The sequence below is a fragment of the Peromyscus maniculatus genome, chromosome 5, assembly GCF_049852395.1.
Source record: "Peromyscus maniculatus bairdii isolate BWxNUB_F1_BW_parent chromosome 5, HU_Pman_BW_mat_3.1, whole genome shotgun sequence".
Taxonomy (NCBI): Eukaryota; Metazoa; Chordata; class Mammalia; order Rodentia; family Cricetidae; genus Peromyscus; species Peromyscus maniculatus.
Window position 1 is genome coordinate 51,114,594 of NC_134856.1, and position 16,492 is coordinate 51,131,085.

General features: G+C 47.7%; 1 protein-coding gene across 2 annotated transcripts in view; it reads left to right on the forward strand.

The window, feature by feature from the left end:
- The window catches only part of Hsd17b2 (hydroxysteroid 17-beta dehydrogenase 2), a 76,177-nt gene that overhangs the window by 37,862 nt on the left and 21,823 nt on the right, over positions 1-16,492 (forward strand). For both annotated transcript variants that reach the window (XM_076572195.1, XM_006986347.4), the window contains exons 2-3: positions 5,593-5,805; positions 15,441-15,626. In XM_076572195.1, coding sequence (XP_076428310.1) covers positions 5,736-5,805; positions 15,441-15,626 — 256 coding nt within the window. In that variant the 5' untranslated portion in view covers positions 5,593-5,735. The remainder of the gene's footprint in view (positions 1-5,592; positions 5,806-15,440; positions 15,627-16,492) is intronic.

Here is a 16,492-nt window from a genome sequence, read left to right on the forward strand (position 1 = left end):
CTAACTGTTCTTATAGCTTAAATTAATCCATTTCCATACATCTATACCTTGCCACGTGGCTGGTGGCTTACCGGCGTCTTCACATGCTGCTGGTCATGGCAGCGGCTGGCTGTGTCTCTCCGCCTCAGCCTTCTGCCTCCCAGAATTCTCCTCTCTCCTTGTCCCACCTACTTCCTGCCTGGCCACTGGCCAACCAGTGTTTTATTTATTGACCAATCAGAGCAATTTGACATATAGACCGTCCCACAGCACTTCCCCTTTCTTTTTTTTAAAAGGAAGGTTTTAACTTTTACACATCTCCAAAGTCAGCTTGGTATATTTGGGAATTTGGGCGTAGCTTCTCTTACTACTTCCTGCTGGAGGGGGGCGCTGTATCTTATGGGGACACAAAGAAAATTTTAGGATCATGGAGTAGTCCGTGAGACTGTATCGTCTGAGCCAGTTGCCTTGAAACGATTCTGGATGTTGGATCATCTGGGCCATGGTGTCATCGGAGACCTTTCAGGTGGTCTTGGCTGGTCAAACCTGATGTATCTTAATCTGGAACAAATCCATAGCCTCTGGCTTTCTGTAGAAACAAAAGCAGAGCCTCTTTTCCAAAGCAACATATCCTTATATCCAAATTTTGAAGTCAAGGTACCTTTAAAATATACATTTTGGCATAACTCAACAGCTTTTGCAATCAAATGTTTTTCTTCAGTTACAAATATCAAAGAGAACATAATCCACATTCTCTGTGTGGTAGCCATCTTTATGTGGCTTTTTTTTAAATATTACCTTGAGCCTATTGCTTTAAACTGCAGCCTTTTAAGCCTGAAACGGTGCTGTGGCTGCTGGCTCCGCCCACTTCAGCTTCCCAACATGGCGGTGGTACGTTTTCTGCCAGCTCTGGGAGCCATCGTGGGTCTGTGCTTTTATCCAAGCAGCGTGTAGCCCAGAAACCTTTTTTTGTTTTGTACTAGCAAAGGCTAAATCCACCATGCAGCTTAATGTGCCACTTGCAGAGTCCTCATTCCCACCATACTGCAGGTCAAGCGCACACGCCAGGAACCCGCCAGTAACTCAAACTGGCAGCTGCTGCTCATTTGAGAGAGACAATTAGGAAGCTGTTTTTAGCTCCGTTTTAGAATCTTTTCTCAGGTTTTAGGTGGAAACTCTTGCCCTCTCGTTGGGCGCCATTTGCAGCTAGAGTTTTCCTGCCTTGCCCATAGTCAGGACAAATCTCTGTCACCCGCCAGTCCCACAGCCACTCAGACCCAACCAAGTAAACACAGAGACTTATATTGCATACAAACTGTATGGCCGTGGCAGGCTTCTTGCTAACTGTTCTTATAGCTTAAATTAATCCATTTCCATACATCTATACCTTGCCACGTGGCTGGTGGCTTACCGGCGTCTTCACATGCTGCTGGTCATGGCAGCGGCTGGCTGTGTCTCTCCGCCTCAGCCTTCTGCCTCCCAGAATTCTCCTCTCTCCTTGTCCCACCTACTTCCTGCCTGGCCACTGGCCAACCAGTGTTTTATTTATTGACCAATCAGAGCAATTTGACATATAGACCGTCCCACAGCAATTCTGCTTTAATTGCTGTTAAACATATGTATGTATGTATATTCTTACATACATAAATACAGCCTTCTCAGTCTGTAAAGGTCACGTGTATGTGTCTGCTCTCAGGGCTAAGAGTTTGGAACTAGACGACCATGTCGTATGCTCTTCCCCAGGAAAGGACATTTTTTTCTGCTCTCAGTATTCCTTAGCCATCTGCAGTTTGTTGTAATAGTTGCATTTTGTTTTTGAAACAGGGTCTTTCTTTGTAGCTCAGGCCAGTCTGGGACTTATTATGTCTGTCCTGGAGCTCATAGCAATCCTCCTGCCTTAGCTTAGGTCACAGGTTATGCCACCATATCCAACTTATTTTTAAAACAGACTTCCAGAGCCATTGCCTAGACTCAGCACTGTGCAAGCACTTTATAGACACTGACCTATTCAACCCCGTTCTTAAGCCCATTCTGCAGATCTGAGAGCTTCCACTGAGAAGCACCAGCCCCCCACCCCATACACACACACAGGCAGCAGGGAAGGGCAGGTTAGCACCTGGTCTCAATGTTACACTCCCTCACAAATGAGCATAGTGGATGGTCTCTCACAAACTGTGCCTTTATAATTCACTGGCCAGTTGGGCCAGCAAGATGGCTTAATGGGTAAAGGCAATTGCTGTGCAAGCCTGGTGACCTGAGTTCAATCCCAGGAACCCATGTAAAGGTGGAAGGGAGAACTGGCTCTACAAAGTGGTCCCCTGACCTCCACATGCATGGTATGGTGCACATGACCACACACATGTGCAAACACACATACAGAAATATTAAACAAAAGAATTCAATGGTCAGTCCAAAGGAGCCTTTTTAACTAGGAGAGACCATTCTGCAGGGTTATTACAGGGATGCCCAGATCAGGCAGGGACAATAGTAGAAGGGAGCACACTCTGTTCTAATGGCCTGCCTTTGTCTCGAGGATGGGACATGAGGATTTTGCTTCTATAGGGAGAAGTCAAGAAGGCCAGGAAGAACTGGGTATTGGGGTGTGGGAAGACCAGGAGCATCTGGATCAGGCTGATGGGACCTCTGAGGTCAGCCCAGCCTGCGGAGGTGGCTCAGATAGAGGATGCTTCAAGACCAGACAAAGGACAGAACCTTTAGCCAAAATTGGGTCTATTTTGCTGCAGTGTATCTGTGGTGCAAGAAGGTCAGCTGATCAATCATGGGGCAAAAAAGGGATTTGGAGGCTCTAAGTATGACTTTATCCAGCAAAGGAGGCATTTATAAATCTCATCTGGTTCCTATGAGGAATGGGGTTCCTTACTTTTAGAAGAGGGACTATTAGGGTGTCATTGTTTGCTTTTTGTTGCTATGATAAAACACTGACAAAAGCAACATGGAGAGGAAAATGTTTACCTGGCTTATACTTCCGGGTCACAGCCCATCATGAAGGGAAGTCAGGGCAGGAACTCAAGGCAAGGATGTGGAGCAGGAGCTGATGCAGAGGCCATGGAGGGGTGCTGCTTACTGGCTTATTCTTCATGGCTTGCTCGGCCTGCTTTCCTGTTCAACCCAGGATCATCTGCACAGGGGTGACACTACCCACAGTAGTCTGGACCCTCCCACGTCATGGAGAAAATACACCATGGATATGCTCTTGGGTCAGTCTGATGGAGGAAATTTCCAAGCTGAGATTCACTCTTCCTAGCCTCCACTTTCTAGATAGGCATTATACCATTGAGCTGTCTCCTCAATCCTCTTTTCAATATTTTGTTTTGAGGTAGGGTCTCACTGAGTTACCCAGGCAGGCCTTGAATTTGCAATCCTCCTGTCTCAGCCTTCTAAGAAACAAGAATAACATGCCTGTGCCACCATGCTAGCTGGAAAGGAGATCACGGTAGTGAGTCACTTCCCAGAACAGAGGTGGCAGGGGGATTTCTTCACCCTGGCTAGTTTCCAGAGTCCCAGCCCGTAAGCAGAGTTCATCATGGCCTCTTCTCATTTTCTAACTCATTCCTACACAGTGCCAGGCTCTCCCTGGGACTTTTCCAGGCCTAGATAGATCCTAAGTTTATGTTCCAAAGTACTGCCTATGAAGATGCCTTCAAAGTCATTCTCTACTCTGAGAAAGTGTGGTCAAGGTCAACACCTCACACCCCCTTTACCTGGCTTCTGTCACATAGCAACTGTTGTCAAGGTTCATCCATGTTGCTAGCTTGTGTCATTACTTTGTTCCATTTTTATTGATCAATAATATTCCTTCTTATGTATAGACCACCTCTGTTTACCCATTCCTTAGCTGGTGGCATTTGGTCAGTTTGCTTTTCTTGGCTGCCATGAACAATGCCGCTATGGACATCCATGTGTGCCCTATCTGTTCATTGTTCTTAGGTCTATACCTGGGAATGGAATTGTCCATCATACCTGTGATCTCAGTGCTTAGGAGTCTGAAGCAGGAGGATTGTTATGAATTTGAGATCAGCTATCCTGACTCACCTGAGCTACAGTGTGAGACCCTGTCTAAAAATAAAATAAATTAAAAATTAAAAAGACTAATAAATGTCTTTTTCACCTGTCTCTGCAGTCCAGGGAGCAACAGGTACCCTGGCTGGGTGAGGGCTGGTGCTACACAGAACCAGGCCATGCCTGACTCTCTGATGGCAGAATGGTACATGTTCTGACCAGGGAGCATACTGGTGGTCCAATATCAATGCAGGCCTTTGGGAGAAACCAAGGTCGTTAAGACCTGAAGCCCCCAAGCTGTGCTAATGGAAGCAGCAGCATGAAGTGTGATTACTATAAAATAGGCCCCCACCCCCACCCCGTGAGACACCTGCCTTCCCTGCAACCTGCTTCTAACGTAGTTATTCTCAGGGTAATTCATGTCCTTCCTGGTAGGGTACAAGTGTGGGGTCAGTCTGGGGTGGTTGCCTGACCAGAGCCGCCATCCACTGATAAGAGAGAACCCTTAAGGCTTACAGGAAGATTACAAGACACAGCTAGAGGAAAACAGCTATTCTTACTGCCCCAGTGGATAAACATGTTAACCACTAGGCATTTCCCATGACCTGGCCCAGAGGCTGATTTTATGATCATGATGTCTTCAACTTTAAAATTTCAGTCTTTTTTAAAAAAATTATTTATGTCTTACATTTGTGGGTACAAGGTCTATAAATATTCTCCCAACTAAGCTGTATAAGCTCTCGTGTGAAATTCTGAGAGAAGTGACGTTTTACACCTTGACATGAGAATCAAAGAAAGATGTGCTCAAAGCTTCCTGCAGTTTCCTCTGTCGCCTCTCGCACAGTGTTTGCAGACACGGGCCGTACCACCCTCTCTCTCTGCAGCCTTTCCTGTACTTGCCGAGCCAGCTGAGCCCCATTGTAACCAGCAAAGCCTTCAGACAAAGAAATCACGCAAGAAAAGCAAGCCATTTCTTGTAGCAAAGATGGAAAACAGGTGGAAGACAGGTGTGGTGGTGATCCATTCCCTTAATCTCAGCATTTGGGAGGCTGAGGCAGGAGGATTGCCATGAGCTCAAGGCCAGTTTCTGGGCTACAGAAGGAGATCAAGGCCAGCTTGGGCTGCATGCTGAGACTCTGTATCAAAAAATTAGAGAAAGAGAGGGAGACAGACAGAGAGAGGGAGACACACAGAGAGACACAGATAGAGACACACAGAGAGAGACAGAAAGACACACACACACACACACACACACACACACACACAGGTGGGGGTGGTTGGAGAGACTTATCACACGCTGTTATGGTTTGCCTGCCACATTCTTTTGTTCTTCAGTTACCCCTGGACCACCATCCTCCAGCCTTTCCTTTTCCATGTATGCTCAACTGAATACTTATCAGCACCCCTTCCTTTGCATAGAGTAAGTTGTCTGTCTTGACTTCCCAAGCTGTTTTCTAACTTAGCCAACCAAGAAGCTTCCCAGGCTCTTTCTTTCCAGGGAGCAGAGGCCACCACAAACACCGTGTGATGTTCAGTTCAATCTCTCCGATTGCATTGGTCTGAGCTCACCTTGTGCTGTCTTGACTCTTGCAGGTGCTGATTCTGGTTTCGGTCATGCATTGTCCAAAAACCTGGACAAGCTGGGCTTCACAGTGTTTGCCGGAGTGCTGGATGCCAAAGGCTCGGGAGCGGAGGAATTGAGAAGAACTTGTTCTGAGCGCCTCTCCGTGCTCCAGATGGATGTCACCAAGCTAGAGCAGATCAAAGATGCTCACAGCAAAGTCACAGAGAAGACAAAAGACAAAGGTACGTCCTTGACTCTTCCTCTCCCTATTCACCGACACCCACCTCTTGTCACTGCCTCTGATGACCACGGCTGCTGAGAGACCCTGTCTTCCGGTGTGGTCAGCAGGAGTGTGTACATGTGTGTGTGCGCGTGTGCGTGTGCGTGTGCGTATGTGTGTTTATGTAGGCCAGAAGACAACCTTGGCTGTTATTTCAAATGTACCACCCATCTTGTCTTTTAAGACAGGGTCTCTCAGAAGCCTGGAGCTCACCAGTTAGGAAAAGCTGCCTGGCCAGTGAAGCCGAGGGATCCGCCAGCCTCTACCTCCCACTGCTGGGATTACAAGTGCCTGTCACTGTGACAGGCTTTGGAAGATGTGCATTCTGGGGGATCGAACTTAGGTCCTCATGCTTGCTAGGCAAGCACTTTACCAACTGAGCCATTGCCCCAGCCCCTCTTTCAGGGTACTCTACCACCTTCCTCCCATGTCCTCCTGGTCACTCTAATCACTCTCCTGTCCCCTGCTCTTGGTCTTTCTCCGGTAATATCAGCGTGCATTGGTCTTTCCCAGCTTGACAAACAGCCCCAGGACTATGTGCCTCCTTGAGGCTCTGCCTTTTCTCCCTTTCATGGGTGGCCAGGTCTCCATTTGCGTTCATTGCTTCATGCCTGATCACATGAATGTTGGTTCTCACCACACCTCCTTACCTGCTCTGGCCAAAGTGACCACTGTCATCTTGAATGATGACAGAGACCTTCTCTTCTCTGTACTGCTTCAAGAGGACATTCTCTGCTAGACTGGGAGTTCCCAGCCTCCCCTTGGCTCCTCGGTCCTCTGGTTGTTCTCTCTGCTTCCTGGATAGGTCTCTCTTCCTCCATCGACTCTGCATCTTCCCATTTGGATCCATCTGCGGCTTTCTGATCCCCTGGGTCAGACCACTCTATCCTGTTGCCAAGGATTCTCTGTCCCCTGCACTCTGGAGGAGGGTTTGGAAATACCCATGCTTGTCCCCAGAGTGGGGTCTATGCCCTGTGGAACCCAATGGAAGATGAAAGTGAGAGCCCCCTCATTGAAGAACTGATTCAGAAATTTAAGATGGCGACATCGGGGCATTAAACATATGTGGGTCCCTTCTGAATTCCCAGTCTCATGGCCTGGGGTGGCGATGTCTGAGTGCATGCACAGGTCAATGTCAGGTGTCATCTGTCACTTTCCATCTTGTGTTTTTGACATGGAGCTTGCTATTTTGGCCAGTCTGGTTGGGCAGCAATCCCCTGGGATCCATCCGTCCCCCTCATCTCCTAGTGCTGGCGTTACAGCACACTTTATGTGAGGCTGGAGGTCCTCATGCTTCCGCACTGAGCACCTTACCCAACATGCCATCTCCCAGCACCATCAGCAGTTTTTACTGTTTAAAGCTCCCTCGGTGATGTTAATGTTTGGTCAGGGTTGAAAAACTAATTTACACTAACACCCTCCTCCAAAGCTATGCAGCCTACCTGGCTATGCATCCTCACATCTGCACCCAAACACACAAGATCATCTTCCAAACATTTCCACTCATGTCCCAGGGGTTCAACCTCACTGTCTTCAGAGCTGCCCTTGCTATCTTTTCCCTAAGGCCAGCCTGAAAATCGACTTGCTTGTCTGCATACCCAGTCATTTGAGCCAGTGGTCTGGGCATCCCAGTGGCCTCCCTACTGCCTGTCTGGGCACCCCAATGGCTTCCTTACTGCCTGTCTGGGCATCCCAGTGGCCTCCCTACTGCCTGTCTGGGCACCCCAATGGCCTCCCTGCTGCTTGTCTGGATACCCCACTGGTCTCTCTGCTGCCTGTCTGGGCACCCCAATGGCCTCCTTGCTGCCTGTCTGGGCACCCCAATGGCCTCCCTGCTGCCTGTCTGGGCACCACAATGGCCTCCCTGCTGCTTGTCTGGGCACCTCAGTGGCCTCCTCCACCTATACTTCCCCATTACTTTCCAATGGAACCTAGTCTTCCTAACACACATCTCTTATGGTGTCACACGCTCTCTAGAACCTCTGGAATATGGAGTCTCTATGACAAGTTACTCTGTGGCTGTGATTTGTTTTGCACATGGCTCATTGTCTGGCCCTGTGCTTCCCCTTCTGCCCACACATGATCCAAGTACCTTAATAAAGATTGAAACTTCATGGGACAATGGCCTGTCAAACTGTTTCTCTGTGGTACGGTCCACTTGGTACACTCTGGAACATTCCAGAACAGAGTGGCATTCCTCACTGCTGCAGTCCAGCTTCTACTCCCTTGGTTTTCCATCTTTGCTCCCTTTTCCTTAGACTATTGTCTTTGCCAATGAAGTCTCTGTGACAGATGCTCCTTCTCCTATGGGGACCGCTCACCCATGCCACCCCTTCCGAACTTTGCTGGTGAGCTGAGCTGTACTGCTTCCTTTTCCAGACTTATCCTTACGCCTTGCTTACTACTGTACCACCTCAGTACTGTAATCCATGCTCCTCTCCTGCTCCTTCCTTACCAGCTTCCTTGAGAATAAAACCCATGAGCATATCAGGACTCGCTCAGCTGCAAGTGACTCAACCTAGTGCAGATGAACTAACCGCAAAGGGAGGACCCGTTTGCTTATAGGAGCTGGATCCAGTCACTAAGCAACGCCTCTGGGGTTTGGTTTCTGCTTCTGAGTTCTGTTTTCACCAGTGTTAGCCTTCCTCAGATGGAGACTGTAAGTGGAATCCCTGAGCACACCAGGTTCCACCTTCCTCACAGCTGACATTCCCACTGAGAAAGACTTGCCTTGTTTTGTAGCCAAAGGATTATTATAGAAAGAGAAAATGGAAGAGTCTGGAACAAGGCAAGTCATGCTCAGTAAAGGCTCTTGTTTCTCCCAATTCAACATTTAGAACATTAATTACTTACTCAATAATTGGAACACGAAGAGAGTAAGGAAGATTGTTAGTTATTGGGAATTATTTCTCAACAAGTATAGCATAGTTTTCTTTTCTTAAAAAAAGATCGCGTGTGTGTGTGTGTGTGTGTGTGTGTGTGTGTGTGTGTGTGTGTGTGTGAGAGAGAGAGAGAGAGAGAGAGAGAGACAGAGAGACAGAGAGACAGAGACAGAGACAGAGAGACAGAGACAGAGACAGGCAGACAGACAGAGAGCAGCTGCGAACCCTGATGTGGGTGCTCAGAACCAAATTCTTGTCCCCTGCAAGAATAAGCTCTCTTAACCCCTTAGCCCTCTCTGCAGCCCCCCCCCCCCCCCCGAGTCAGACTTTTCTAGATAGTTTTCCTGGCCTTATCTTTGACCATCCAATAGGTCTGCATTCATCACTCATGAGTCTGACTTAATAATGTCTTACAGAAGGAGAGACTGGATGCAGATTCCTTCGTGAGGTCCAGCAGGGCAGCACTGACCATCTGTAGTGAGAGAGTGATGAGTTCTAGACACAGAAATGCTGGTAGTACCCAGGCAGGAGGGGATGTGGGAGCTTGACTTTTATGGTATGAACTCCTGCCATTTTGCACTTAGCATTGAGAAAGGCAGCTGTCCCCTGGGCCAGAATGGGTGTTCCACCTGCCTGCTCCCTCCAGGTTTCTCTAACTTCAGTCTTCTTAAAGAGAAACTGAAGCCACAGGATCACCAAGAAAGAAACATCTAGAATCTGCAGATAAACCAGTAGGTCTCATGGAGGACTGGTGACTAGGTTGTATTCCTGCAAAGCATATTGTTGATTTAGTGTCAGCATATTGATCATTGCTAACTGATGTTAATTATTACTAAGCGGTAACTGAGTCCCACAAGTGTAATGGGCTTATTGGCCAGTTTAGAATTCTATGGTAGTTAACAAGTACCAGAACCTGGTTAGATGTTAGCAGTAAGTTCTGTCGATGGCACAATAGTCCGCAGCCACCTATTACATATCTTATGAAGCTCTAGAAGATAGGTCCTCCAGACACAAAGAGGCAATAAAGGCTATCATCACACTCTGCCACCTGCTTTGGTTGGCCCACTGGTCTATAAATAGAAGTTTACATGAGCCCAGCTTCTCCCGTTTGCTTGCACCTCTGTGCTTACCTGTGCCACAGTGCAAGAGCTGAAGCTGAAGGGTCTGCAGGAGGTGGGCACTTGGCCTCTACACTCGGCATTTTACTGTTGTGGCAAATGCCCAAGATGAACAGTTTAAAGGAAGAAAGGTTTATTGGGCTGACAGTGTCATTACTCCTGGGTCATGGTGTGAGACCAGGCATCCTGGTGGCGAGCATGGAGTAGACCAAAGCTACTCATCTTATGGTGGACAGGAAGGGAGGAAAGAGAGAAAGAGAGAGAGAGAGAGAGAGAGAGAGAGAGAGAGAGAGAGAGAGAGAGAGAGAGAAAGAGAGAGAGACAGAGAGAGACAGAGAGAGACAGAGAGAGACCGAGAGACACAGAGAGACACAGAGAGAGAGACAGAGACACAGAGACAGACAGAGATAGACAGAGACAAAGAGAGACACAGACGCAGAGACACAAAGAGAGACAGAGTAGCTGGAAGTTTTTCTGTGTCCCTCCTGGCCCATGGTCAGGACAAATCTCTCTCACCCGCCAGTTCTGCAGCCGTCTGGACCCAAGTAAACACATAGAGGCTTAGATTGTTTACGAACTCTATGGCCATTAGCTCAAGCTTATTACTGACTAGCTCTTACATTTAAATTAACCCATAATTCTTATTTATTTTTAGCCATGTGGCTTGGTACTTTTTCTCAGTTCTGCCTTGTCATCTTGCTTCCTCTGTGTCTGGCTGGTGACTCCTGATTCAGCCCTTCCTCTTCCCAGAATTCTTCTTGTCTGCTTATCCTGCCTGGCTGCTAGCCAAACAGCATTTTATTTATCAACCAATCAGAGCAACACATTCAGAGCATACAGAGTGACATCACCCATCAGTTCCCCCTTTCTTTCTATTTAAAAGGAAGGTTTTAACTTTAACCTAGCAAAATTACATATAACAAAACAGTTATCAAGCAAGAATTACAATTACACACACACACACACACACACACACACACACACACACACACAGAGAGAGAGAGAGAGAGAGAGAGAGAGAGAGAGAGAGAGAGAAGATATACCACTGAGAAATGATCCTCTTCTTCCAACAAGGCCCTACCTTTCACAGTTTCTACTGTGTCTCCAATAGTCCATATAATTATGAACCCGTTAGTTGATTTTAGTTGATTTTGATGCACTGGGGAATTGCATGAGTCTGTTGGAGGTAGGGAGGTAGTTCATATTCAAATCTATGTTCTAGAACATTCTCAGGCTCTATGTTGACTGGCCAAAGGTGCACATTAGGCAGAGTGGCTATGAAAGACACCTCCTCTACACTCATTCTCATCTTAATGGCTACTGCTCTCTCTGTGTGGCAGGCCTCCTCCCAAATAAATGCTCACACAGTGCCTGTGAATTCAGATCACAAACTCTGGCTCACAAGAAATGTAATTTTATTTTCTGTGTCACAACTTGGTTTTGGCTTAGAACCATCTTTCAGTGATGAGGTAAAGAATTGCCAGGATTTTTTTTTTGAGCCTGCTCTCATTTCTCTGGGGGCAGTATTTAAAATTTTTGGAATGGAACATCTGGTCTTGGTGGTCAGTGTTTCATGCTGACCCTCACTGAAGTACACAGGGCTGGGTTAGGTCCTCGTGCTCAGCTTGGTGGCTTCCACCTTGTCTCTGCCACCAGACAGGCACTGTTGGGGCTGCCATGCCCATATCACAGTGCTGACTATGAATATGCCTCAGGATTGTGGAGGGTATAACCTCAGCAGATGCTGAGTCCAGCAACTTTCAGATTGACAGTTTCTGATGTGGTAGGCCTGAGTCAGGTTACAAAAAGTGCCTTCAAATGACTCCCAGTGACATTCTGCTATCCTCATAGATCAGTGTCTTGCTCAACCATCATCAGAGAAGCTCCCTCCTACAGCTGATGTGAACAAATACTGAGACCCAGAGGCAGACATTACAGAGAGAGAGAGAGAGAGAGAGAGAGAGAGAGAGAGAGAGAGAGAGAGAGAGAGAGAGAGAGAGCTTAGGACACGCAGCCCTAAACAGGATGCCTTCATCAACTCCCCACTCTCAGGACTCAGGAAAAATGTGGAAGAGGAGGAAGGAGTGTGAGAGCCAGAGGGGATGGAGGGTGCAGAGAAAACAAAGCCCTCAAACTCAACATGATAAAGGCACATATGAACTCACAGAGACTGAGGGAGCATGCACAGGGTCTGCATGGGTCTGCACCAGGTCCTTTCTGTATAGATTATTGCTTCCAGTTTAGTGTTTTTATGGGGTTCCTGAGTGTGTAAAAGAGTGGGTCTCTGTTTCTTGTGCCTTCTCCTGGGCTCTTTTCCTTCTGTTTGTTTTGTCCAACTCCATTTTTTTTAAATCTTACTATATTTTATTTTATTATTATCCTTTAGAAACCTGTTTTCTAATGAGAGACAGAAAAGGAGTGGATTCTGATGGGAGGGAAAGTGGGGAGGAATTGGGAGGAGTAGGGGGAGAGAAAAACTGTAGTTGGGATACATCGTGTGAGAAAAAAAAATCTGTTTCCAATAAAAGGAAAAAAGGAAATTAGGGAAAGAAAGCAAAGCCAATGAAAACAGATTTCTACCCACCATGGGAAGGAGGTGTGCATCTGATTTCCTATCAAAGTTCATTTTTTCCTTAAAAGACAGAATCTCACTTGGCATTCTGGGCTCGCCTCAAATTCAGAATCCTCCTGTCTCAGCCTTCAGAGTGCTGGGATCACAGGCATGAGCCACTACGGGCAGCTCAAGTATGATTTCTTTGCTTTGTAGATCTCTACCCATGAAAACCAACCTTTCAGCCCAGAACCAGTTTGTTTTCTGTTGAAACTGCAAGTCCCCTTAAAAGTTCGTCTTGATCTGGAGAGATGGCTCAGCGGCTGAGAGCCCTTGCTGTTCTTCCAGACAACCTGGGTTCACTTTCCAGCATCATACCATGGCTCAAAGTCACTTGTAACTCCAGTTCCAGGGGGTCTGACACCCACTTCTGGCCTCTGTATCATGCACAGAGTGCACCCCCTTACACACACAGACACACACAACTAAATAAATATTTGTCTTCCTTTTGTGGGAGGGTCTTATATATCCCAGACTGCCCCCCCCCCATATAGCCAACGATGGAACTGAATCCCTTATCTTCTTACCTCTGCCTCCCAAGTCTTGGCATTTTATGTGGGCACCTCCCTGTCTGGTTCATGTAGTGCTGAAGATTGAACCTTGGGCTTTGTGCATGTCAAGTGAGCACTCTACTCATGGGGCCACAGCCCTAGCCTCAAATGCACATTGCTAACAAGTCCTCAGATGCCACTGCTGCTGCTGGGGTGGGTGGTGGGCCACACTTGGTGATCTACTGCCCCACACCATACTGGAGCTCCAGGAACCTAGAGGTTCTGTTCAAGTCTGTCTAGCTCAACAACCCCAGATCCTGTCACCCTGTTCCTCTCAGGTCTCCCACTTGTGTTCCAGAACCTTGCTCTTCACAACAGAAAGACATCCCTCTGGGGTTGTTACTGGGTGCCGGTGTAGCTGGGTCTTTCCAGGCTCTTGGTCTCTTATTCCAAAAGCTGAAAACTAAAGCTCAATCAGAATTTTAGAGAATCAGAGTAATTTTATCGGGAGCAAAGCGACGGTGCAGGTCACAGAGGGACACACTGTCAAGACTGACAGCGGGCCACTTGAGTGACAGCACTCCCAGGTCCCAGGCACGGCTTGGCATCTTGTTTTCAGAGGCCTAAAGGAAGGAATGGCCGGTTACTAAACAGTGTGGTTTGAGTGCTTCTCTATTTTGATTGACAAGTTAGGTTATCTAACCCCTTCAGTACTGAGCATGTCCCTTCCCATAATGCATCTGATTTTAATCATAAACACACCCAACTGTGAACAAGCATAAGATGGTAAAAAAGTCTCCATAAAGGTTACTAGGGGATACAGTTTTGCCTTACTGCACACACACCCAGTGCCAGTTCCGGCTGAATCAGCCCTTCTAGTCTCTGTACCTGGATACGTGGGGAATATACTTGAATAGAAGTTGTCTGAATATGATTGTTACCAGGGGTGGGAAAACTTACATTGCTGCGGGGAGATGGGACTATGTGTAGCTCTGTGCAGGTGAAGGGCTTCTGAAGTTGCTAGATGCATGGTTTGCAGGTGTGTGTGTGTGTGTGTGTGTGTGTGTGTGTGTGTGTGTAATATGTGCAGATGAAGAAACGAGGCTTCCAAGTGCATTGCTACAATAGGGGAGGCCTGAGCAACCCCAAACTACTGGAGAGGTCCAGGCTGAGATATCTCCTGCCTTGCCTGACTTAGAATTTTTGTGTTCATGCTTTCCCACTCTCTAGGGGGTGGTTCCCGACTGGAATCTCGGCAAGTTTAAACACTACTTATGTTTGGGTCTACTCTCTTTCCCACCCCACAGGTTGATCTAATAGGCCGGGGTGGGGGGTAGCTGAGCCTTAGGGTTGCCTGAAGAAATAGTATCCTAATGTACCAGGAGGGTCCAACAGCCCTGCTGGGGGCAGAGGTTTTCCGAGGATGGTCTGGAACTCGAGCATCAGCATCCCTGGGGACTTAGCAGAAAGAGATGTTCAGGTCCCACCTCATGTTCACTCAGCATTTCTGGTAGTGGGACCAGGAGTATGTCTGAACCAGCTGTGCTGTGATTCTGAAGTTCATCAAGGAGACACACTGTCTGGACCAGGAAGTAAGGCTCCCGGTGGTAGGGACATGGCAGTCACCGCTGCTGTTGGTCCTTTCCTTCTTGTGTTTAGGTTTTTAGTCTAGAGATGAGGGAAGACTGTCAAGCATCTCATCCTGCAGCGTGTTAATGGTGTCTTTACATACTCCTCTGAGGAGGAAGCAGGCTTTGAAACTTTAAGCCAGTGCTTCCCAACCTTCCTAATACTGCAGCCCCTTAACGCAGTTCCTCATGCTGTGGTGACCCCAGCCACGGAAATTATTTCATTGCTACTTTACAGCTGTAACTTTGCTACCATTATGAATCTTAATGTAAATAACTGATATGCAGGACATCTGTTACGTCACTCCCCGTGGGGGGTCGCGACCCACAGGTTGAGAACCAGTGCTTTAAGACCAGGGCCACTATGACACTACAAACTCACCTCTGGCTCTGCCAACTCTTCCCATAAATGGTGACTACCCAACTTCCCGGCTGCAGAAAAGGGCTGCTAGGCAAAAGAGGAACTGAGCTAGCAGGACATCTCGGTGGGTAAAGGTGTCTGCAACCAAACCCAAAGATCTGAATTCGGCCAATATGACCCACGGGGTGAAAGGAGAGAATCAACTCCTATAAGTTGTCCTTTGACCTCTACATGCACACGGTGGCATGCATGAGCAACCCCCTCAATAAACTTTAAAAGGAGAGGATCTCCAAAAGCATTGTTTAATATACACACATTTTTTTTTCTCCACGGTGCCCCATCCTGGGGAGGTTTAGGTATAAGGGAAGAGACTGAGGTTAAGAAATTTGTGATCTGCCTGGAGCTTACATTTCAGAGGGGTTTGGTGGGTTCAGAGTTTGGTGTGTGAATCTCCCCCATGTGCTCCAGCCTTTCTCATCCTCACAGCTGCTTCTTTTCGTTCCTAGGTCTGTGGGCTGTGGTCAACAATGCTGGGGTCTTCCAGTTGCCAATAGATGGGGAACTTATCCCCATGATCCACTACAGAAGATGCATGGCCGTGAACTTCTTCGGAGCAGTGGAGGTCACCAAGGTGTTTCTGCCTCTACTTAGAAAATCCAAGGGGCGGCTGGTGAATGTCAGCAGCATGGGAGGTGAGTCAGCTTGGTGGCACATGGTCATGTGGTGCCTGACACAAGATGTGGGCCTTTGTATTCTTTGCAGGCTACACCCGAGAGCAAGGCGCACAAAAGCGGGGCTGGATCACAATGAGTCAGTATGTGTGCTCACGGTTGACCTTTCTCTCCTTTCAAATCCTCTCATGCGAAAGCACTTCTCTACTTTCTGTTAATTACCGTGTTCATTGCTGGGGATTTGGGGACTCTCAGGTGTCCTCATACTGTGACTGCCGACACGTAAGCATCGTAGGGCAGCACAGTTCATGGTGCAGGTGATTCTGGTGCTTCGAGCCGCTTGTCTTCCGACTTCTCTGAACATAGCTCAGTGCTATTTCCGTAAACTGAGAAAGTGAGGGACTCCACTCTGTGTGTACCTTGGGTGCCCCGGGTCCATCCCCTAGGATTAGTCGTGATGTTGTTGTCCTCACCTTTGCTGCTTGGGTCCAGGGTCTGTCAACAACCTGGTGGTCTCCTATTCCATAAGCAGTGGCCTCTGCATGGGTTGTCACTCTTTGCTTTCTCCCACAGACATTTGCACACAGGAGTTCCCCAGGCCTTCCTCAGCTCCGTGAGACCTTCTGGGGTATTTCTCAGGTTTCTTCATGGGGTGAGAAGGAAGTCAAATAGGTCTGGGCTCTGGACTCTCAGTTCTTGCCTTCTGAGATGAACCCTAGTCTCCCTGTTAGATTAGTTGGTTCTAAGTAAAGTTCATAAAAATAAAATGTCCAACTAGGTTTCTGGTATTGGTGTGTGAATGTGTGTGTGTGCATGTGTGTGTGTGTGTGTGCTCGTGCGCGTGCGTGTGCGTGTGCGTGTGTGTGTGTGTGTGTGTGTGTGTGTGT